Here is a 24,072-nt window from a genome sequence, read left to right as displayed (position 1 = left end):
TGCTTATAAGTTCTTCAGCTTCTACATTTCTCATACTATTCTTACCCTCCCCCTGTCTATTTCCTACCTACAATCTATGCTACTTATTCTCTGTATCTTTTCCCCCTCTCTCCTCCTCCCACTCCCCTGTTGCTAACCTTCCATGTGATCTCCATTTCTGTGGTTCTGTTCCTGTTCTAGTTGTTTGCTTAGTTTCTTTTGGTTTTGCTTTAGGTGTGGTTGTTAATAATTGTGAGTTTGCTGTCCTTTTACTATACATGTTTTTTTCTTTATCTTCTTTTCTTAGATAAGTCCCTTTAACATTTCATAAAATAAGGGCTTGGTGATGATGAACTCCTTTAACTTGACCTTATCTGAGAAGCACTTTCTCTGCCCTTCCATTCTAAATGAAAGCTTTGCTGGATAGAGCAATCTGGGATGTAGGTCCTTGCCTTTCATGACTTGGAATACTTCTTTCCAGCCCCTTCTTGCCTGTAAGGTCTCTTTTGAGAAATCAGCTGACAGTCTTATGGGAACTCCTTTGTAGGTTACTGTCCCCTTATCTCTTGCTGCTTCTAGGATTCTCTCCTTCATTTTTACCTTGACTAATGTAATTATGATGTACCTTGGTGTGTTTCTGCTTGGGTCCAACTTCTTTGGAGCTCTCTGAGCTTCCTGGATTTCTTGGAAGTCTATTTCCTTTGCCAGAGTGGGGAAGTTCTCCTTTATTATTCGTTCAAATATGTTTTCAATCGGTTGCTCTACCTCTTCCCCTTCTGGTACCCCTATAATTCAGATGTTGGAACGTTTAAAGATGTCCTGGAGGTTCTGAAGCTTCTCCTTGTTTTTTTGAATTCTTATTTCTTCATTCTTTTCTGTTTGGTTGTTTCTTTCTTCCTTCTGGTCTACTTTATTGTTTTGAGTCCCAGTTTCCTTCCCTTCACTATTGGTTCTCTGTGCATCTTCCTTCATCTCTTTTATGGTAACCTGCATTTTTTCATCTAATTTGTGACCAAAATCAAATTCTGTGAGCTTCCTGACTACCAGTGTTTTGAACTGTGCATCTGATAGATTGGCTATCTCTTGGCCGCTCAAAAAGATGAGTTCTGGGGCACTGATTTGTTCTTTTGTTTGAGCCATTTTGGGGGGGGGGGGTGTCTGGTTGCTCCTGTTATGGTGAGGGGCGGAGCCTTAGGTGTTCTCCAGGGCTGGACACCCCAATCGCTAGATTGTGACATTGTATGTGAGGGCAGGGTTGCAAGGAAACAATGGTGGTAGTTCTGTTTTCCTGGGACCTCAGTCCCTTCCCTAGGATCCTTGCTTGTGCGCTCTTCCCTGCTCCACAATTGCTGCCTCACTGGGTCTGCCAGCTGCCGCTTGCGTACTCAGGGTCCACCCGCTGCGATCTTGCGTGCCCCAGGTGCCTTACACACTCTCAGTTGCCTTATGCGCCCAATTCTTCTATTCTGCATGCCGCAACCCGCGCCCCGTGCCCAGCTGCTTGTCTCCGCCCCTCCTACCTGTCTGGATAAATGGGTCTCTTTCAACTTCTTGGCTGTCCGACTTCTATTCAGATAAATTTTCTATCAGTTCTGGGTGTTATTCTGCCTCTAAATTGTTGTTGTTCCAATCTTGGTTGTGCAGGGAGGTATGGTGCGTCCACCTATGCCTCCATCTTGCCGGAAGTCCTGACATTCTTATAGTTCAATCTTTAATTTAATTTTGTCTTGAATTTCTGGAAGCAGATTTTTTTTGCAAAAAAAAAGGGCATATATATTTAAGGTTTTTTGTTATTACTGAATGCCAAAATACATCAATTGAATTTAACTGAAACCTATAGAAAGTGTTGCAGCAATTTGAAATTCTACCAGTAATGCGTGAGAGTATTTTCTTCTACTTTAATTAACAGTGGATATTACCATTAAAAACAAAGAACTTCCTGGCTGGTATAGCTCAGTGGATTGAGCATGAGCTGCGAACCAAAGGGTTGCCAGTTCGATTCCTAGTCAGGGCACATACCTAGGTTGCAGGCCAAGTCCCCAGTGGGGGCCACATGAGAAGCAACCACACATTGATGTTTCTCTCTCTTTCTCCCTCCCTTCCTGCCTCTCTAAAAATAAATATAAATAAAATCTTTTAAAAAAACAAAGAACTTTGCTAATTTGATGGGCAAAAGTACTATCTTGCTTGATTTTTGCATTTATTTGATCTCTAGTAATGTTGAACTTTTTCTGTTTATTGACCATTTGCATATTTTTCTTTTTTATATATTTTCTTTTTAAAATTTTGACTTTAGAGAGGGAGGGAGAGAGAGAGAACCATTGATTTGTTGTTCCATTTATTTATGTATTCATTGGTTGATTCTTGTTTCTGCCCTGACTGGGCATGGAACCTCCAGTCTTTGTGTATCAGAGATGATGCTCTAGCCAACTGAGCAAAGTGGCCAGAGACTCATATTGTCTTTTAATGTCTTTGTTCATTTTCCTTTGGGGGCACAGTTTTAAAGAAGGCTGAATTCTTTCATAAAATAAATAAATCTGAAACAAATAAAAAGTAGAATTCACATTTTTTTTAAAGTATACAGTGTGATGGGGTTTTTTTTATTGCTGTTCGAGTACAGTTGTCTCCATTTTTCCCCACCACTTCCTTCTGCCCCACCCATCCCCATCTCCCACCCCCAATCCTACCCCCCTTTGGCTTTGTCCATGTGTCCTTTATCCTCGATAACCCTTAGAATTCACATTTTGGTACTATTTCACCTTTTTACAGTGTCCCATAAAATATTCAATATCCTCTAAAATTTTACTTAAGGGAAGAATGATCTTAAACATAAATTGTAGTTTAAAATGTTAGAAAAATTTTGTTTTTATATGACTGTAACAATCTTCACATATCTGCTTCAGATTTTCCAGGACTGCCCCACTCTGCTCCCCTGGTAATTGATGATAGTAAGGTCTGTGAATTACCAGAACTGCTCTAACATGAAAGAAAGTTCCTGTGAGTCTGAGAAAAAAAGTCAACGTGAACACTTTCCTCAAGGTCTTACTTAATAATAAATCATTGATGATAGCGGTTGGTTTAGCTTAATTTTCTTCTACTTTTAGAATTATCGTTTAACAAATATTTTCAGTATTTTAGAACAGAGATTTCATATTTTCAGCCTGAGAGATGGATTCATTCAGAATTTATTGTCTATTCTTTTATCCTGCTCTATTTTCCTTATGGTACTTACAACTAATTAATATTATATAATATGGCTATTTGTTATGTATCCATTCCAATAGTATGGTAAGATCCACAAATGCAGATACCTAATCTCTTCTTTAAAATTTGTCAACTACAGCTAACACACAATATTATATTACTTTTAGGTTTACAGTGTAGTGATTAGACATTTATTATATATAACTTACAAAATTAACACCCCAATAAGTCTAGTACTTACCTAGCACCATACATAGCTATTACAATATTACTGACTATATTCTGTGTTCTGTACCTTTTACCCTGGTGACTATTTTTGTAACTGGGAAATTGTACATCTTAATCCCTTCACCTTTTTTACCCACCTACCCGTCTGGTGATCATCAGTTTGTCAAAGATTTAATCTCTTAATCAAGTTATCTCCAATTCCTAGAATACTACCTGGCATATAATGGACTTTCCAAAAATGTGTTGAATCAATGTATTCAGTAATTATTCACTGAACCTCCACTGTACCTTAGGAACTGGACAGCTACACTTGGGAGGGAAAATTGCTTGCTACATTGTAAAAAATGTCCTATATTTGTGTCTTAATTTAGAAAGAATCTATTGATTCCTTCCTATAAAAATGAGAAGTTTATTGCCCTTTGCATTAGCTCTCTTATCCTTTCCAAATCCTGATTTTTGTTAAATTGTATTTCTTCTAGACGTTTTCTTTATATCTTTAAAAATAGCATATGTAAAATTTTGAATCTTGATTTGGCTCTCTAGAGAGTATCTACCTTACTTCTGGGAATGCAGTTGAAGACATTAGTGATTCCACTTACATTCCTATTCACCTTGCCTCTTCCCTCCCACTTTTTGGTGATTTAGTATGCTTACCTTGCCATGGTGAATAATAAATGTATCTTCCTTATATGTCACCTAGTTGGTTCTAAAAGTTAAGGACTAAAAACCAACATCTAGAATATTGTTATGTAAATATTACTCAGGACACAACAAAAACATCATGTAAATGGACCCAAAGGAAAATATAACCACAAAGTTCCTTTACTTTACTTATTGTCTATTAATCAGGAAAGGTCTATATTAGCACATGTAAGCCTAATGTCCCCACAGTGAGTGGTTGTCTTTATGTTCTGGCTTCCTACAATATTTTTCTTATCTCTGTACTGGCCCATAGACTGTTGCATTACAATTTATCAGCTCACATAGCTCTCTACAAGCCAAACGGTTTTAACTTCCTTAGCGGGGTGTGTGTGTGTGTGTATGTTGTGTGTGTATGTGAGTGAGAGAGAGAGAGAGAGAGAGAGAGACTTGAGTGTAAAGCCAATGCTATGATCACTTTCCATTCAACACACAGAAAATTTGGGGTATAGTTTCAAGAGTTTTATAGACCTTCCCCTGGACATTTTATGTAATAAAGGAAGTATTGTAAGCACATTTTTTCTTTTCTTTTTTTCAGAAGCCACTGAGACTGTGTCTGTCCTTCCTCTCTTACTTTCCCAAAGAGAAGAATGGTCATCAAGGGCCAACAGCATTTGCAAAGCGCACCAAAGGCTGGCTTCACGCTCAGTAGAGAACACCGCGCCCCCTCGCGGTTGCAGGTGCTCTGCACACTCGGAGAAACTTAGAAACTAGACTCATGATTCCTGAAAGTAGTCTTATGTGGGGAAATGTTTATTGTAGAATCCAGGCAGTGGACATATGGATATTCATGTACAATTCTTTCAACTTTTGTAAGTGTTTGAAAATTTTCATACTACGTAGGTAAAAGTGACTTGTGTTCCGTAAGCATGGGTATACTGTATTTGATTTTTAGATTTTCCTTGTTTGCAGAACTATGGAAAATCTGAATAGTTCCCATGGTACACTTTAAACCAGTACATAAGTCTCCTTTTGGTAGAAAATTTTATTAACATAACCAGAAAATTTACCAAATACAAGTTAGGTAGCTCAAAATATGTAATTACTACACTGAAAATGTGACCCAGTCATTTATGCAAATTTCGGAAGGAATGGTTTTGTGGCTTTAATGCCACTGGTCTCCTAGCTGTGAATTGCTTTATTGACTGCACCCATGGTAGACTAGTCTATTTTAGTTTCCCTCTTTTAGAAGAATATAACAGCAAATTTTGACATCTTCCTTTTCTTAAAACCACATTATGCTTATATATCAAGTTTGGAAGCAGTTATCGAGGTAGCGTGGGTAGTGTACAGACGCTGCAGCCAGGTGATTGAGTCTGGATCCTATTGGCACTGCATAATAGAGATAATGGTCTGCATAACACAAGGTTGTTGTATAATACTATGACATGGAGAAACGGCAGTTGATTTATTATCTTTATCATCACCTGACAAGTCATAATTGGGACTTGACATGAAGAAGGAGGCTAGGCCAGTTGTCTTAAAGCCCTTTCTGTCTAGAATTCTGCGGTAAGGTCTGAGACAAATACTTCAGCTCTGGTCTGCCTTTTCAAAGCAGCTGTCACTTGAAAATCCCAGACCTGACACCCAAGCACGGTTCGTGATGAAGCCCCTCAAGCACCGAGGAAACTGTTGATCCTGCGCACGCGCACTGGTGCTTTCACGCTCCGCCCATCTGTGGTGAATGGACTATTCTATTCCTGAGATGGAATTTGGAAGCCTAGACCTGGAAGCACAGGTGCGTTACTAGTAGTTCCTGCATTTGGCTGCATAAGCGGTAACTTATTACTGTATATTTCTAATCTGACGTATGCAACAGTCTTCTGAAAAGAGTTCGGAACGGCTCCACCGTCTATCCTCCCCCTTTCCACTGGGAACGTTAGGGCTGGCCGACTTGAAGGCCAGGTACGGAAGCCCAGAGGGACCCGCCCACCTGTAGGGGCTCGCACATCCCACTGCGCCCCGCCTCCCGGACACCAGCGGATTCTCCACCCAGTGGAGACTCGGACAGCTGCTCCTGGTCTCCGCCCCGCCAGCGCCAGCGGTAGGCGCTGGGGACGTCAGCGCTGCCAGCGTGGAAACGGTGGCGGAGCACGGGAGGCGGAAGTAGCGCCTGGGACTGCGATCCTCCGTCGGGCTCCGCCTGCTGCCTCTACCATGGATGCGTCCCTGGAGAAGGTTCGTACTTGGGACCGGAGGCGGCACCGCGGCCTGGGGTTTCCACCTCAGCAGCGGCTGTTTCCCTGTCGCGAGCTGCCGTTGTGACTGGGGAGTGGGCAGGGGGTTAACGGGCTTCACCTGAGGAGGCCTGGCCCCGAGGGGGTCCAGCCCAGCGCTCACGACAGAGGCCTGGTCACGATATGGGCCGGGAGTCTCTCGGGTCCCTGTGGACAAAGAGAGTCTGAGCCGGGTTCTGCCACGGGCCGCGAGCACCCTGGAACCTGATGCGGGACCCACCTTGGGGCCTGCTTTGAGTTCGGCTCGCCAATTTGGATGACAGAGCTAACAACTTGTAGCCCCAGAAGTGCCTGAAAAGGAGCCCCAGTTGTCTGGGGGCTAGCTGCAATCCTGTAGGTTTTCTGTGGTTTCCAGGGTAGAAAGAAAAAACAGTAAAGCAGTGGTTTTCCAGCTTCAGAGTGCCTAGGAATCACCTGGGGCCCTTGGTTAAAATCCAAATTTTCAGCTCTGGAGGCCGAACCTCTGGGGGGCGGGACCGGGATCTGCGTGTTTAACAAGTTCCCCACGTGATTCTGATGCAGTAGTTTGTGAACACAAGTTAAGACCTCAGCATTCAAGGAAAGGGTGGGTTTTCTGTAGATTGTGAGTTTCGTTTTGGGACTTGCTGCTACTCCACAACTTTTTGGCTCTTTCTTTTGTTGGCGAGGGAGAGACCCTCTTGTCAACCCGAAATCCGCTGGCAGCAGCATTTTCCTCTGCTTTCCCCTTGGGGGAACTCTAGCGTAATGTACCTGGCTGACTGCATTGGTCTGTGAAATGGATTCTAATTGTCCCGGGGTTAGGGCTTGTGAATGAGAACCAGGGCTTGGATCTCTTCATGGATACCTACTTTCAGAACCTGACATTCTGCCCTCCCTTAAAGCCTTTCTCCCTGTTCAAACTTGGGAGTCTGCTTGTCAAGACAATTTTTCACACATGTAGAATTCAGGAGCAATGCTAGTGTTTTAGGACTGCATTCTTTTAATTTTGAATTGACAGAAATAACATTTTGTCATTTCTCAATGCAACAGCTTCTGTGGATTTGTTCACTTGTCTCTGGAGGGTCGAAGGGAGTAATCGTACAAATTCATCCAGATGTCTTCATGTGCCCACAGTGGTAGAGCCCACGCCTAGGCTGTATCTCATAAGTTGGGGAGAATGCAACCATGAAAAGAAAAGGAACGTGTTCATCCACTGCCTTTCTGGCGAGTGTTACATGTTTTTCTGGCTAGGAATAAACTCTCTCCAGGCTTTTGATTAGCAGTGTCTACTTTTGGGTACTTTGAGTTTTAGTATGGATCAGTGATTCTCAACTATGAGGCAGTTTTGTTCCCCAGTGGATATTTGGCCAATGTCTGGAGACATTTTTGATTGTTGTAACTAGGGGGTAAGGAGGACTGCTTGCACTGTGTGGATGGTGGCCATTGGTGCTGCTAAACATTGCGCAGGACAGCCCCAAACCAGAGAATTATCTGCTCAAAATGTCAGTCGTGCTGAGGTTGAGAGCACCCTGACCTAGACCGTGAGTGCAACACCAATAGTTGAATACACTATTCAGTGTTTTCAGTGTTTTTACCCCTTCAGTGTTTTCTTTCCAATTGCATGAGGAGATAGGATGGGCTTTTGTCATTTCAGTTAAAACCCTAAAGAACTGGGGTGATCTTTCCTCCAAGAATAGTTCTTCGTAGGCATATTTACAAAACAGTGGGTTGGAATCCTGCTTTAGTTATTACTTTTCTGACATTTGGTTAGTAGATTACAGCAGTTCTTTAAATGTTAATTGATGATAAAAGATCTTAAATCCTCCAGCTGAAGATCTGAAGACGCACTGAAACTCCAAAGTTCTTAAGGCTGGAGCATTCACAAAAATTGCAGTGTGCTCATTTAGGAATTTAGAATGTGTGGGTTGGAAGTTTCTGCCTTAGGCCAGTATAGAAATTATGAGTGTCAAGTTTTTTAGAACTAAGACTCTCTTATTTTTACATTTCCTGAAGCAGTAGAGGGCCTTACATGTAATGAACAACTTCGCTTGTTGCTGAGTGGGCAGAAGAGAAAAGACATTGCTATAATGTGAATATTGAAGATTTTATGTTCTGAAAAATAGTTTAAATCTAAAACATTGAGGTGGTCCTATTCTGGTTTTGGTTTTGTTTTTTTTTGAGAAATAGTCTATTCTGAGCTAAATTCTACATTGCTAATATAAATTTGAGAACTATTTGAGCAGTTCTGAATGATCCCATTTAAGTAGATCTTTGCATAATTTATACTGCTACAGACACCACAATGTTATTTGATACCCATCCTCTAAAATTTCAAGTAATCTCTCTCACTCTAAAATGTACTATGCTATCATCATTAGTAGAATCACTCAGTATATTTCCTTTTGTGCAAATAAAATTATGTTCTTGCTTTTTTTTTTAGGTAGTATATAGATGTGTGGACCTGCAATGACCCAGCCATTTTCTTGTCCTTTTTCACAATAATATCAGTGTTCTTCTTGTGTCTAAAATTAGTGATGTCTTAAGAAACCAGAGAGGTTAATCAAAGGGGCCAGAAATTCAAACTAAAAGAGTAGGACCCTCAGCCTCCTAATACTGTATGTCCAATGTATGAGGAACGAGGCCCTAGAGCAGGAGTGTCAAACTCATTTTCACAGGGGCCACATCAGCCTCAAGGTTGCCTTCAAAGGGCCAAGTGTAATTTCAACTCCTTAATGGTTAAGGAGTAGTTATATGTATACAGTCCTAAAATTATTTTCGCCTTTGAAGGCAACCTTGAGGCTGGTGTGGACCCCAGTGAAAATGAGTTTGACACCCCTGCCTAAAGCAGTCTCACAGTGCTTACTTATGTTAATATTCAAGTTTTAACGTGCCACAGGAAGTAATTACTCTGATGCTGAAGTTCTTAATAAGTTATTGAACACACCTACGTATACTTTTTAGTAAAAACCTGCTACTTTAAGTTTGTGGAACAGCCCAGACCTTTTTCTATTGCTTGGAGAATCTCATTCTTCCTGGGTGTTATGTTTAGACAAGGTGTATGGCAATTTATTTTGCATTTACTTGAATTCCAACCTTGAGTAAACTTAGAGCAGTGTTTTTCAGACTAGCACTGCTGACATTTTAGGTTGGATAATTCTCTTGTCGGAAGCTATCCTGTGCATTATAGAATGTTAATCAGCATGCCTGGCCTCTACCCACTGGATGCCCAGGGCACCCTCTCCCCGCAGTGTGACAACCAGAAACCTCTCCAGATGAAGTCATTTTTTCCTGGGGGTGGGAGGAATTGCCTCTGGTAGAGAACCTAGAGCTGCATTGTACTGTATGATAGCCACTAGCACATTTGTCTTAAATATTTAAATATTTAATTAAAACTAAATAAATTAATTCAGTTTCTCAGTCACACTAGTCATATTTCAAGTGCTTAACAGTCATAGTGTGGCTTTTGGCCACAGTGTGGCTATAGGACAGTGCAGATACAGAACATTCCCATCACCACAGAAAGTTCTATTGGACAACACTATAGAGGGAGGCCAATTAATCTGTTGTATATCTAATTCTTTTCTCTAAAAGAGGCAACTTTGACCCTGTTTCTGACCTATCTAATTACAATACAGCCCATTTTATTTCTTATACTCATCATGAGCTAATTTTTCCCCCTTTTGACCTGATTTTGGAAAATTTGTTATCCCCTTACTGTTTATAAGTTTATAAGGAGCAGTAGAAGCATGAATGGAACATTCCTGATCATTACTGATAAGGACTACCAGAATTTCTATTCCTGCTTTTTACTTTAAATGCTCACAAAAAGAACTCCTAATAACTAACCTTGAAATGACTAGTTTCTATGGTATGCCTTTTTAGATTCTACTCTTACATAAAATGGGAGGCTTCTGTGAGGAGATGATAGCTTGTAACCTTTTGTTCATTTCAAGCTGCTTCCTGTATCGCCATAAGGGGAGGGTTTTGCATATAGGCGCATGGTGGCTAAGATGGTAAATGATTACCAAATGCTGGGTGTCAGAGAAAACATGGTGTGTGCAAAGTTCTGATCCTAAAAATGTATGGCCTTGGTGATTCTTGATTTATTTAAGGTAGCAGAGGTAGTCATTAGCAGAGTTGTGAATGGTCCCCAGTCCCATGTGTGTTCCCCCATATATAGGCTTATGAGTTGTAATTATAGATAGGAGTTGCTTGAGCTTAATGCCATCTTTTTTCACCTAAAGAAGCAGAAGCCTGGTTTGATTTATAATTTTTATTGAAAGCCAGCTATGGCCAATATGCAGTTCTGAGTGCTGAGAAAGACACAGGGTGAAGAAGACATGATCTCTGCAGGAGGTTACATTCTGGTAAGGGGTATATACATGATTAGAAAAAATACTTGTATATCAGGGAGGGGTAAGAGGAGTATCACAGAAAATAAGAAACAAATGGGGGTGGGGTACATGGAGTGAGTGACCAGGAAAGATTTTGCAGAAGAAATATTTTAGGTAGAATATTTACTTCAGAATCATGACTTTTCTAGAGGTTTAAGAATTTATTTATTTTTTAGATAGAGGGGAAGGGAAGAAGAAAGGGAGAAACATCAGTGTGTGGATCCCTCTCATGCACCCCCTACTGGGGACCTGCCCGGCAATCCAGGCATGTGCCCTGACTGGGAATTGAACCTGTGACCCTTTGCTTTGCACACTGGCACCCAATCCACTGAGCCACACCAGCCAGGGCTCTAGAGTCTTTTTTTAATGTAGATTTTTTTTCATGTATACTTTATAACATGATTGTGTCTCCTTATTGATGGCAGAATGTAAATTAAGGGAGAGGAAAGCCATTTTATCTTTTGAAGTTAAAATGTGATATAAAAAAAGATACCTTCAATCACTTTGAAAATGTCCAAAAATTCCTTTCACAATTTAATTTATCAAAAATAAAAATAGTCCTGGCATGTCCTGTGTGGCTCAGTTGGGTTTGGTGTCCACCTGCAAATTGAAAGATTGCCAGTGTGATTCCGGATCCCAGGTTCCAGTCAGAGCACATGCCTGGGTTGTGGGGTCTGTCCCTGGTAGCTCCCCCAGGCACATCCAAGAAGCAACCTATCAACATTTCTTGCTCACATCAATGTTTCCCATGCTCTCTTTCTCCCTTCCTTCTCTTCTCTCTGAAAGTAAATACATAAAATCTTTTATTAATTATTTAAAAAACAAAAATGAAAATCTCTTAGGGGGTAAATAAATTTATGTAGCTTAAATTAAATCCATTCTTTCCAAACAATATTTAAGGGCCATACAATTATTCCAAATCTAATTTTTTGTGTATTTAATTTCTCTTATTATTGCAATAGTGTTTAGCTTGGTGGCAAATGTTAACTATTTAACAGCTGTAAGGTGTGGTCTAGTCTGGGACCCTATCCACATTTTATTTTAATAGAAAATACATTCTGAGTTAAAATGACTGAAGGAAGAGCAAACTTTTTAAATATGATTTTCTTTCATATATTCAGAAAAAACAGAAACAGTGAAATAAAGCCTTCACTTTGAAAGTGCAACTCAGTGACATTGAATATTTAGCTACAGTGAGCCTTTCAGGATACTTTTGAGACTGAAATTACTTATTAGACTGAACATTATATTAAGTGGAATCATGAAATTGCTCTTTTTGTGCGTTAAAAACAGGTGAATATTGAGTTTCACACAGTTCAACCGTAAAGGTCTGAAGATTTAAAGATACACAGAGGCTTCAAGAATTGATGGGTTCCTTTCCTCAGAATTCTTTTTACTATATTTAAGATAAGGCTGGCAACATTAATCTTACATAATTCAAATTCAATTTTGGAAATAATGATATTGGTAAGGATAATGGATAGCTTTATGTTTCTGAGTTGGTCCCCAAACAAGTCCTAGGAAATACTCCCTTATAAGAAGCATGTTTCAGTGAAAGACTTATTTTTCCCCAGTACCTATAGCATGCTTCTCTTTAAGCAGTTTTCTTTCCGTTCCAGAATCAGTGTGTGATGCCAGATAAGCTGGTAAACTTTTTGAACTAGAGCTTTCCTGATGTGTGGTATTTTTACATCTGTGTAGTTACTGGGAAGCATTTACTCCTGATATAATGTCTAAGTGAATTGATTCTCCGGAAGTAGTGGTCTCTAGCAATATATATTTTTTGAAACGTATACTTGGATTCCTGGCATTTCGGGCACATATTTTCAGATGAGTGATTCAAATGCCCCTCTTTTTCCTCCACTTACTTACATCTGTGACAGGTTTGATCAACATTACTAACTTTGCTGCCTCCTTACCTGTACTAGAGTTTGTTTGTTTCTTTTACCTCTGTTGTGTATTTTACCCCTTCTTTCTTTCCATGTTCTTTTCTGACTCTTTTTGAGGAATTTGTAAGGTTAAATAATAATACCTTATGCAATATTTACATATCTTTTTCAACTAGGAATATTATTATGCTCAGTAAGCCATTAATTACAGTCTTCTTGTTTCCACAGACACACTCAAGTACAGATCCATGATAGTTAAATACAAGATATTTCTAAGAGTATCCATTTCTTAGAGGACAGAGACAAAATACACAGGGATTAAGTAAATATTTCTGTTGAAATCAGACAAAAATATTTACAAATGCAGAAACTGAGCCTCCAGGAAGGTAAGCCAGGTTTGCAAGGCAATATATCAAATTCCAGAGAATTCTTGTTGTTTTCTCCCATCTTTGACCCACAAGAAGCTGCTGTGTTCCTAGAACAGCTGCTGCTGTGTTCTTATTGCTTTTCAGAGGTGAGTAGTGTTGGGGGTACTAGTGCTAGATAGTAGGCATGGTTTATGTTTTTACCTGGGAGGAAAATAAAGGATGTTTGGAGAGTTGACAGTTGCACAATTATCAGGATCCAGGATTAACCTTATTTAGTAAGTTGTTAGAAACACAGCAATTTGTAGCTTTACTGGATCACTTTGACCAGTTAAAGGTAGTGATTTTGCCCTGGCTGGTGTGACTCCATGAATTGAGTGCTAGCCTGCGAACCAAAAGGTTGCAGGTTCAATTCCCAGTCACTGCACATGCCTGGGTTGTGGGCCAGGTCCCCAGTTAGGGGCATTGGAGAGGCAACCAATCAATGTTTCTATCACACATTGATTTCTCTTTCCCTTCCTCTCTCTAAAAATACATAAATAAAATCTTTAAAAGAAAGAAGGAAAGGTGGTGATTTTTTTATACATCTAATGTATACATTGTAAACTTGCATTTTATAACAGCAAGGTCTTCTGTCTGAGACAAGTAGCTGGTAGTTTCACTTCACACGCTTTAGTTTTTCTTCCGTCAATAGTCTTAGAATCCCACCCACCACCATTATGAACATTCTTCCCCAGAAAAAAGTTTATTGATACAACAGTATCATATACTCCAGTTATTGATGAATGTTGTGATAAATATATTTTAAAATTACATTTTAGACTTCCTCTTTCCTCTTTTCTGGAAGCTGCTTCTCTTTAAAGGTTTAGCTCTATATTTCCCAAATAGCAGTAATTCATATACCATCTTTATAAATATTGTCATATCTGTGTACCACTTGTACTGTTATACACTCAATATTTATTTTAAATTGACTTTATATATCCTTTTAAATTGAGGGATAATATACATTCAATAAAAATACCCACTTTAATTCTGCAGTTTGAGTTTTGGCAGGTGTATACAGTTAATATAACCACCAGCATAGTGAAAATAGGGAACATTTCCCTCTCCCTGAAGTGTTTCCTTGTGCCCCTTTCCAGTGGGTCCAGATTTGCTTTCTCTCGCTATAGTCTAGCCACCCCTCACCCCCTTTTCTTTGTTTTAACTTAGATTTTGCTGAACAGTAATGCCTGTGAATTCAGTTTGAGTTATTATTTTTTCCCTATTCATGTGAAAGCAAATGTGTAATTTTTGTGGTCATACTTTTGTTACTGGTCTACAATCACTTCTTAAATATATTTTTTAAAGATTTTATGTATTTAACCCCTGGCTGGTGTGGCTCAGTGGACTGAGCGCCGGCCTTTGAACTAAAGATTTTATTTATCTTTAGAGAGAGGGGAAGGGGCAGAGAGAGGGAGAGAAACATTAATGTGTGGTTGCCTCTCATGCACCCCACACTGGGGACCCGGCCTGCAACTCAGGCATGTGCCCTGACTGGGAATCGAACCAGTGACCCTTTGGTTCACAGGTCAGCACTCAGTCCACTGAGCCACACCAGCCAGGGCTATAATCACTTTCAAAATTTTCTCAGCTTCCAAGCATGCTTAATCAAGTTCTTATATATATTGTTTGGCATGGTACTGTGGATACAAAATGTGAATAAGAAAGTAGTGGCTGCCCTCCCTTGAAGCTTATGGAAGCATGGCTTTTAGTTTTAAGGAACCAACTAATAAATATACATTTTTCTTAGAGCACTTTTTAACTTAGAACCTAATAATTTCCTGCAACTAGATATCATTTTATATTTTGGATTATCCAGATAACACAACAAGCACATGAGGGTCTATGATATTAGAGACACATCATATTCACATTTAATTCATTCAAATTTAACTATAAATGCCATTTTTCCTCCTTCCTTTCCCCTTCCTCATTTCAATTCCTAAAAGAGAGTAGGAGGAAGAACAATGTAAATGCAAGCCAGTCCACTGAATGAGTGTGTGTGCTGTAGCGAGAGACCCAGGTGGGAGATATGACGCTGTAGTTCCCTCCTGGTTTTCACAGGAAGTGCAGCAGTAGGGCACACAGTGAGGAGGTAATGCAGTACGAAGTGTAATACAGCTTATTGCATACTTACTCCAAGTAAGATGTTACTAAGTACGATAGGCAGTGTGAGGAGAAAAGCAGATAAATATACTTGAAGACTAAGAGCAGAACAAGCAAGTTTCTGTAACTGTTTATAGCCCAGCTCTAATTATGTAGAGATTCAAAGCAATAAAACTGCCTAAAAATTGCTATGGAGATTAAGAAGAAAAAAAGGAAAAGGATTGTGTATGTTTTAATTCTGCAAGAATTTAAATTGTTTTTTGTTTCTATTTATTTATTTATTTATTTATTTTATTTAATTGTTCCATTACAGTTGTCTGTGTTTACTCCCCACCACTCCACCCCACCCCGGCCAAACCCTCCTCCCTCTTTTGCTTCCATCCCCCCCTTGGTTTTGTCCATGTGTCCTTTACAGTTGTTCCTTGTTTTGTTTTTTGATGGAAATAGATGTGCAGTTGGTACTAAAATCCAAAAGGACAGACAGAGGGTGAGGACTGAAAAGACTCCCTGTGACCTCTGCCCATCCCTGCAGTTCTCTGGAGGCAGTCACTATTAGCAGCTTGTGTGAGCTTCCAGAGTTTATAGCAGCACTTGCAAATTTGTGAGTCTTAATTTCCTGTGGCTGCTGTAACAAATTAGCACAAACCAAATGGCTTAGAACAATAGAAATGTATTCTCTCACAGTTCTGGAGGCCAGAATTTGAAATCTGTATCACTGGGCCAAATCCAGGTGCTGACAGGGCTGCTGTGCTCCCTCAGAGGCTGTAGCAGAGAGCTCTTTCCTTTCTTGTTCCAGCTCATGTTGCCTGCCAGCACTCCTTCCTTGGTTTCTGTCCGTCACTCCAATTTTGAAGCAAGCATCTTCGAATCTTCCTCAGCTCCATCTTCACATAATGTGTGTATAAGTGTTTAGTTTCCCTCTGCTTCTCTCTTATGTGGATACATGTTATGCATTAGGGCTCACCTGGATAATTCAGAGTAATCCTGCCATCTCAAGAATCTTAACCTAATCATATCTGCAAAGATTTTTGCCATGTAAGGTTATATACACAAGTTCCAGGGATTAGGGTGTGTGTATCTTTTGGGGACCACTTTTCAGCCTACTACAGCAGTAAAACAAATAGCACACTACATGTTTCTGAACCTTGCTTATAAGAGTGAAAAACTGGAATAACTTAAGGGGCTTTAATTCAGGACTGGTTAAACAATGGTACATCCATAGACTAGAATAAAGCGTTGTCACTAAGAAATATGAACTGAGTATACTGACATGGAGCCACAGTCACTATAAAAAAAAATCAAGTTGCAGAAGCACATATAAGTAAGGTGAAAATTTGGAAAGCTATTACTCAAACTTATAAGTGGCTTCCCCTGGGGAGTGGAACTGTTTGACTTTTTTATTTTATACATTTGTACTGTTGGAATTTCTAAAACAATTATCTGCTTTATAATCCATGGGTTTTGTATTTCTGGATCAATTATGCTATAGAAGTAATAGGGATTATAAAAATTGAACTTTTTAAAAATTTGTTTCCTAGATAGCAGACCCTACATTAGCTGAAATGGGGAAAAACTTGAAGGAGGCTATGAAGATGCTAGAGGACAATCACAGGTGAGCCTGTGGAGCAGAAGCGACCCTATTAAACATGTGCAACCTGTTATGAGACTGGTGGCACTGGTTTTCCTGCTGTTAAAAACACCTCTGGGTTTCAGAATGTCGTGCTTAGTTTCTGCTGGCTTTAAAGATGGTATTTGTCTTGTGTAGAGGATGCTTTGTAATTAAAGGATTTTGAAATTGAAGGGCAGGACTTAATAATTTTCAGTTCTTCCTATTAAGAGTTTCCTTTACTTAATGTATTGATTGGAATCTATAAACATCTTTTACTGTATATTAAGGTCATATAAGGTATCATCTAACTAAGAAATAAGTTGAAGTATTATTTTTTCATGTTCTTTTCCTGAAAAATTAGACTCCAAATTGGGGGCTGGGGTAAGGAGGGTAGGGAGATGGAGAGAAGTAGTAAATGTGTTTTAAATTATACCATCAGTTACTAAGATAGTATAGGTAACATTGTCATATGTTTGCATGCTCAAATGTTAAAAATTTTATAGATAAAATGAACAGGTTTTTTTTTATTTCCTTTAAATAAGAATAACAGAGGAGGAAAATGGAAAGAAGCTCCTTTCAGGGGATATTCCAGGGCCACTCCAAGACAGGTAAGTGGAAATGAATATGCATACCTTTAGTTAGGGTATACGTTTTCTTTAAACCAAGATTTTACTATCATTGATTTACAATTTTAGTTTTCATAAGCAAAAAGCAAGTTCAAAGTTATAAGCAATGTAACGGTAGAAACTGAAATGCTATTGGCTGGTTGGTGATGATGCTAAGCATGCCTGCTTTTCCCCCTTTCCCATTCAGCATTAAATACAACATCATGAATCAGAAACAATCACAGATTTATAATTATAATTCAACTCTCATACCTAGTTTAAAATATAGCAAAATGAAAATAAAATGTCGGTTTTAACCATTTATTTGTCAAACTGACTTATTTTTTAGCAATCAAAGCAAATTTGTCAAGTGTTTATGGTTTGAGCTAGCAGGGAAAATATTAGAAAAATAATTAGCTACCTGACTAAAATTTTCACAGGATGTTAGCGCTCAATTTGTAATTAAAATTTCAGCCTTTCCTCATACAAGGGCTTATTTTTTTTGTTTTATAACCAGGAAACTGCACATAAGTAAACATTACAACTCCCTTAAATTGCCCTTTGACCTGAATATAAATATGTACAAAGTTGCAGGAGAACAGCGTGTCAATAAATATCACATCTAACACACCCAGATAACCACTATTTTAGAATAGGCACTCCTGCTTGTAATTTGAGTGGTGTTGGTTTAAAGCCCTCCAGATGTGCAGTGTGTTCTACAGGTCAGAACAGAAACCAAGTTCTATTAATTTCCTCAGAGAAGTAAATTTCCTGAAGGGAATTAAGGAGTTCTACTTATCCCTCAGAAGTTTTCCTAGAAAAGATACGACCAACACCATCTGTAATTCTTAGAATGGGAGGGTATTAATGCTACTGGTCAGGCATATTCACACTTAATAGTGCTCATAGGCAGCATCTGAGATAGCACTATGCCAGGCGTAGCATTCAGTGCTGTACATGCACTGATTGCATCCTCATAATTCCTTAATGTATGGGCTTAGGGAGTTTCAATAACTTGCTCAAGGTCATATGGCTAGGCACACAGCCTAATCTCTACACAGCGTCCAAGGACCAGAGCCCCGCTGGTGTGAAGGCCAGCACCTTGGGAGGATGGGTATGGGACAAGCAGTGCTTCTTTTTCAAAAGATAAAACTTTTTATTAGTCATATTCTCTTTAATGGAGCGATAATATTTTCACATTACATGTATTCATTTTGACATTGCTTATTCCTTTAGCCATTCACATTCTTCCTAGAAGTTTTCACCACCTCATGTGATGAGCACTTAGTAACATATCTTGGATAGAAGTAAATCTGTTTATACTCTAAGCAGATCTCCAGTTTCCTAGCTTGGGAAAGAGGTGGTGATAAATGATACTTTCATTCCATGTTTAAGTCTGTTAGAACAAACAGACAAGACACCTACATGGAGGGAAACTGAATATACCAGTGGCATTGGAGTATTCTTGCTGCTTCTATGACCTTTAGAATCTCATAAGGACTGTTTTGGCTTTCATGACATGCTTATTCTTCAAGATTCCAATGAAGAGGTAGAGAAATACTACTTAAGTAATATTGGTGAAATTAAAAAATTTCAGTCTCGGATTAAGTAGAAAATTTAATTAATTACAAATACAATTATAATCAAAATTCCACTAAATAACTTGAGGTTTGTTTTTAAAAGACATATACTGTATCTCAAACATGTTCTTACTCAGTTAAAAAAACTTACCAAAAAAAACTTATCAAAGCCAGTTTGGATGAGAGAAATAGAGAGTGGTTGGGGATATGTGCCATTTCTACCTATCCATCAAATCTTTTTTTTTTCCTGCAGTGGACAAGATATGGTGAGCATTCTTCAGTTAGTTCAGAATCTGATGCATGGAGATGAAGACGAGGAGCCCCAGGATGCCCGGTAATAGAGAACGGTTGGCAGCTTCTCTTTGACAGTATTGTGTGTTACTGATTTTGAAAGTGACTGCATTCTTACAAGTTGCTGAAATAATTAGCTATGTTTCATTCAGAGTTGCATATGATATTAGGAGGATGTTTATTCTTTTCAGAAAGACATTTATATATTTCAGGTAATATATTTTGTAAAAGGAAGGCATTTACTAAAACTAAATCCTGTAAAATTTATGGTATCATATCTTTGGGAGGAACTGGCAAAAGTACCAAAGAGTGGATGCTGTGCGTTTTTTGCTTTTGATTGCTTCCGCTCCTGTGCTTGTGCTTTTGCTTCTGATTGCTAAGAATTGCTGCACTTGAATTGATTGGCCACGTCATCTGTAAATCATCCATTTGTTTTATTTTTCTTTTCATCTATTTAGCTATTTACTCAGTTTCATTTTCTCTTTAACTACTTTAAATTTAAATTTTTTGAATAAGTCATGCATTCTCCCAGTTCAAATTTCAATGATAAAAAGAGTACACAAAGACAGTTTTTCTTCTTACCTCTGCCTCTCTTATTTTGTTCTCCTCCTTAGAGAAGGACAATGTTGTGTATTAGAAATATTTTATGTATATGTATACACAAACAAAATATCTTTTTTTTTATTTTTTTAAAGATTTATTTATTTATTTTTAGGGAGGGGAGGGAGGGAGAAAGAGAGAGAGAGAGAAACATGAATGTGCGGTTGCTGGGGTCCGTGGCCTGCAACCCTGGCATGTGCCCTGGCTGGGAATCGAACCTGCGATGCTTTGGTTTGCAGCCCACGCTCAATCCACTGAGCTATGCCAGCCAGGGCACAAACAAAATATCTTTACTAGGCCCCTCCAGTACGTAAATACATGCACATTGTTCTGTACCTTGCTTTTTTAATTTGTGTCTTGCAGTTCTTTGCATATCAGTACACAAGCAGTTTTCTCCTTTAAGAACTGTTTGGTTTTACTTTGAGTAGATGAACCACATTTTATTTGACTAGTCTCCTTGTTGTGTTTTACTGTTACAGACATCACTGCAGCCAATGTCTTTATACATGTATAATTTCTCAGAGAAGCAAATGTTTCTGGATATTAAAGTTCTAAAGTGGGATTACTGGGCCAGATAGTTTGTGTATTTCTAATTTTGATAGATATTGCCAAACTTCCCTCCATGGAACCTGTGCCAGTTCACAGTCCCACCAGCACAGTATGAGAGCACCTCTTTCCCCACACCTTTGCCTGCAAGAGTGTTAGCAGACTTAAGGGTTGTTGCTAGTCCAATAAGTGAGAAATTATATTTCAGCATAATTTTAATTTGCATATTTCTTGTGAACCAGGTTAAGTGTCTTTTTGCATGTTTTAAAACCCATTTATAGTTCCTTTTCTATGAACTATCTCCTTTGCCCAGTATCCTGTTTGATTTTAAGGGAAATTGGTCCATTCATTTTAATGATATATAAATACCTAGTTCCCTTTAAATTTGCTATATTTTTGTTATAAATAGCTATTTAATGTAACAAAGAATTGATCTTCATCTAATGATTCTTTAAAAAATTGTTTTCTGCACATTTTAGCTCTCCTTTCCATAGTTCATATGGATGGTATTTAATTTTAAAAAAATTTTAGGAAAAAATTACTCACAAAGTTTGTATTTTTATTACATATTTAATAAGTAGAAGGATATTTATCTCCTAGGAATTAATTTTTAAAGTGTTTTTCTTCTCCAGACTGTCAATACTTTGTAGGTATTGAATTTTCCAAATTTAATCTGAATTTGTGCCTTTTAGGCCATTAAGTGGATTTTTCAATCTGACAGAAATTTCTGTGGAATAATGTCTCTAAAAGTTTTACTTCTTTATTTGTGTTTTTACTAATATATATTTTTAATCTAATGAATTTTGATTAACAGAATCCAGAGTATTGGAGAACAAGGTCATATAGCTTTGTTGGGACATAGTCTGGGAGCTTATATTTCAACTCTGGACAAAGAGAAACTAAGAAAGCTTACAACTAGGATCCTTTCAGACACTACCTTATGGCTCTGCAGAATTTTCAGGTAAAGAAATTACCTGATAAAAATATTTATGAATTGAATATAGACTGTGACACATCTTTTCTGGCGCTATACTATCTGGGTTCAGAGTTGCCTCTTCCCCTTCCTCTTGTAAGGGTTACTTAACCTCTCCATGCCTCAGTTTCCTCATCTATTAAATGAGGATAGCATTAATATCTATTTCATGGCATTGTTCTGGGGAAGAAATGAGCTAATGAATTCATACATGTAAAGAGCTGAGCCCTGGCTAGTGTGGCTCAGTGGATTGAGCACTGTCCTTTGAACCAAAGGATCGCCAGTTGGATTCCTAGTCAGGGCGCATGTGTGGGTTGTTGGCCAGGTCCCCAGTAAGGGGTGCTCGAGAGGCAACCACACATTGATGCTTCCCTTTCTTCCTTCCTTCCCATCTCTAAAAATAAATAAATAAAACCTTTAAAAAAATAAAAGGTGAGAACATGTAAGCACATGCATGTTGGATAATGTCAGCAGTTCCTTACTATTAGAATTCCTGATTGGCACATGTCAATAGAAGGTACAGCAGTGAAACAGATTAAATTATTTTTAATCAAAGTTGTAGCTTATGCTTTATTAGAAAGGAAATGTGATAAGGAATATGAGTAGGTGTTGTAAAATTGAAATTTGCTTTATATTGTGATAATGATGGCATTATTAAGGAATTACAGCAGATTGAGGATTCAGTAGAAGGCATAGGACCAGTAGTATTCTTATGTTAATACTTTTATGGAAAAGGAATGATTGCCTAACACTGGAACATTTAACTTGGAAGTCTTACTTTCAGATGTCAGGAAAGAGATTGGCCTGGTAAGAGTATAAGTTTGCCTAACTATATTGCAAAGGGGGAATTTTTTTTGTTTTAAATATTTTATTTATTTATTTATTTTTAGAGAGAGGGGAAGTGAGGGAGAGAAACACCAATGTGCGAGAAAAGATTGGTTGCCTCTCACAGGCCCCCAACTGTGGGACCTGGCCCACAACCCAGACATGTGCCCTGATTGGGAACCAAACCAGTGACCCTTTGGTTTGCAGGCCGGCACTCAATCCACTGAGCTACACCAGCCAGGACAAGAAATTTTTTTCTAATAAAATTCTAATACCTGTAATTGAATTTCTCTCTCCCTCCCTCCTCTAGGAGATTAAGAAGAAAAGTCCCCAGCAAATAGTAGTGAAAGCAAAAGTTAGCCTGATTAGTGTTTTTGACAATTTTATTTACTTTGCATGTTTTAGAGTTAAAACTCTGCGAAGAACCATGCCCGCATTATCCAGTGCTAGCCTTCTTGTTGAATAAGCCAAAACCATGATATCCAGCCTTTTTATACCTGAGGGACTCCTGTTCTTTAGTGATTTTAATATTTTCTGCCTTGTATGGAGTTGGGTATGGACAAAAGGTCATTGCCTCTGTTCCTTTTAACCTTCAGCTGTAAGGAGTTGTCAGCCATCTAAGATGAGGGTGATTCCTATCTCCTTTGACTGATCTAGGTGACAGTTTCTAGGCTGAGAAAAGAATTACTTCCATGATTACAAAATTAGAATGTAAAACCAGAGTGAAACAGAAATAATAACATATTAATCAATATATGGGTGTCTCTTAACAGGTATGAAAATGGCTGTGCTTATTTCCATGAAGAAGAAAGAGAAGGACTTGCAAAGATCTGTAGGCTTGCCATTCATTCTCATTATGAAGACTTTGTAGTAGATGGATTCAATGTGTTATATAACAAGAAACCTGTTATATATCTTAGTGCTGCTGCCAGACCCGGCCTGGGCCAGTACCTTTGTAATCAGGTAATGTGGTGGAGGTGGCCATTTTAAAGATTAGATGTTTTGTTCTGTCCTGGAACTCCTTAAAGTGTGTAGACCCATTTCTTTAGCTGCTGTTCTTTTCAAGTGAAAAGAAGGATGGTTTTTTTTACTATGCTTGTTTTTTCATTATAAGAAAACATATAAATGCATACTAATGAATTTATATATACCTTTTTTTCAATTGCCCAAAGGCAACCACAGTTGATATTTTACTTTATTTCTTTCCAGACTTTAATCAAAGGCTATATATGTGTTTTTTATATAATTATATCTGGCTTTTTTCACTTAGTTATAACAAGTATATATCATATTTTAACAATTCTTCAAAATAAAGTTTATTTTTAATGTCTTCATAATATCCCTTCAAGTAAGTATATAGTGTTTTAACTATTTCCCTTTTGGACAATTAGAGTGTTTACATTCTTTTGCTTTCTGTGACAAGTGTTAATACTCTTTGTTTAGTACTGTTATGGGTATCTTTGTGTGTAAAGCTTTTTCTATATTTAGAGTTATATTTCTCAGATTTTCAGAGTCAATATAGAATTACTGTATCAAAGAGCATTATTATTTCTAATGTTTATAGTGAATTTAGCTCAATTAGGGGGCTATCTTGAGATAAGAAATTATCGTATTTTGCCATGTATGATGCAGTCCCGTGTATAATGTACACCCACAGTTTAGTACTGTCCATGAATAATGCGCATCCTTATTTTTCCCTCAGAAATTTGGGCAAAAAAGTGTGCGTTATACACAGCAAAATACAATAAGTCTCTTGGCCAAGAATATTTTAAGGCAATACCCTTAGGATTGGAGAGTTTGTCTTTCTTAAGGTGGAAGAGCCCTGGGGAGATAGGTGGAGGGAATTCAGGGGCTTAAGTTGATTCGGAGCCATGGCCACTAGTGTCAAGAAATTATGTCCTCTTCTTGAGGGTGTAAAAAATGGGGAACTTAGTAATAT

General features: G+C 38.4%; 1 protein-coding gene and 1 pseudogene across 2 annotated transcripts in view; one reads left to right on the top strand and one right to left on the bottom strand.

Moving 5' to 3' along the window:
* Positions 1–4,650: 4,650 nt before the first annotated feature.
* Positions 4,651–4,849, bottom strand: LOC123806545 (annotated as a pseudogene).
* Positions 4,850–6,079: 1,230 nt separating this feature from the next.
* PDXDC1 (pyridoxal dependent decarboxylase domain containing 1) overlaps positions 6,080–24,072 on the top strand; it is a 58,400-nt gene continuing 40,407 nt past the window's right edge. Inside the window, exons 1-7 of one of the 2 annotated variants that reach the window (XM_045819537.1) lie at positions 6,080–6,288; positions 15,901–15,999; positions 16,643–16,716; positions 17,256–17,321; positions 19,152–19,232; positions 21,150–21,296; positions 22,907–23,096. In XM_045819537.1, the coding sequence (XP_045675493.1) occupies positions 6,268–6,288; positions 15,901–15,999; positions 16,643–16,716; positions 17,256–17,321; positions 19,152–19,232; positions 21,150–21,296; positions 22,907–23,096 (678 nt within the window). In that variant the 5' untranslated portion in view covers positions 6,080–6,267. The remainder of the gene's footprint in view (positions 6,289–15,900; positions 16,000–16,642; positions 16,717–17,255; positions 17,322–19,151; positions 19,233–21,149; positions 21,297–22,906; positions 23,097–24,072) is intronic. The other variant, XM_045819538.1, reaches the window with a different exon arrangement.

Source organism: Phyllostomus hastatus, unplaced genomic scaffold (genome assembly GCF_019186645.2).
Source record: "Phyllostomus hastatus isolate PE091 unplaced genomic scaffold, TTU_PhHast_1.1 phas_scaffold_385, whole genome shotgun sequence".
Taxonomy (NCBI): Eukaryota; Metazoa; Chordata; class Mammalia; order Chiroptera; family Phyllostomidae; genus Phyllostomus; species Phyllostomus hastatus.
The sequence above is the reverse complement of the archived record's forward strand: the minus strand, read 5'-3'. Positions and strand labels throughout refer to the sequence as shown.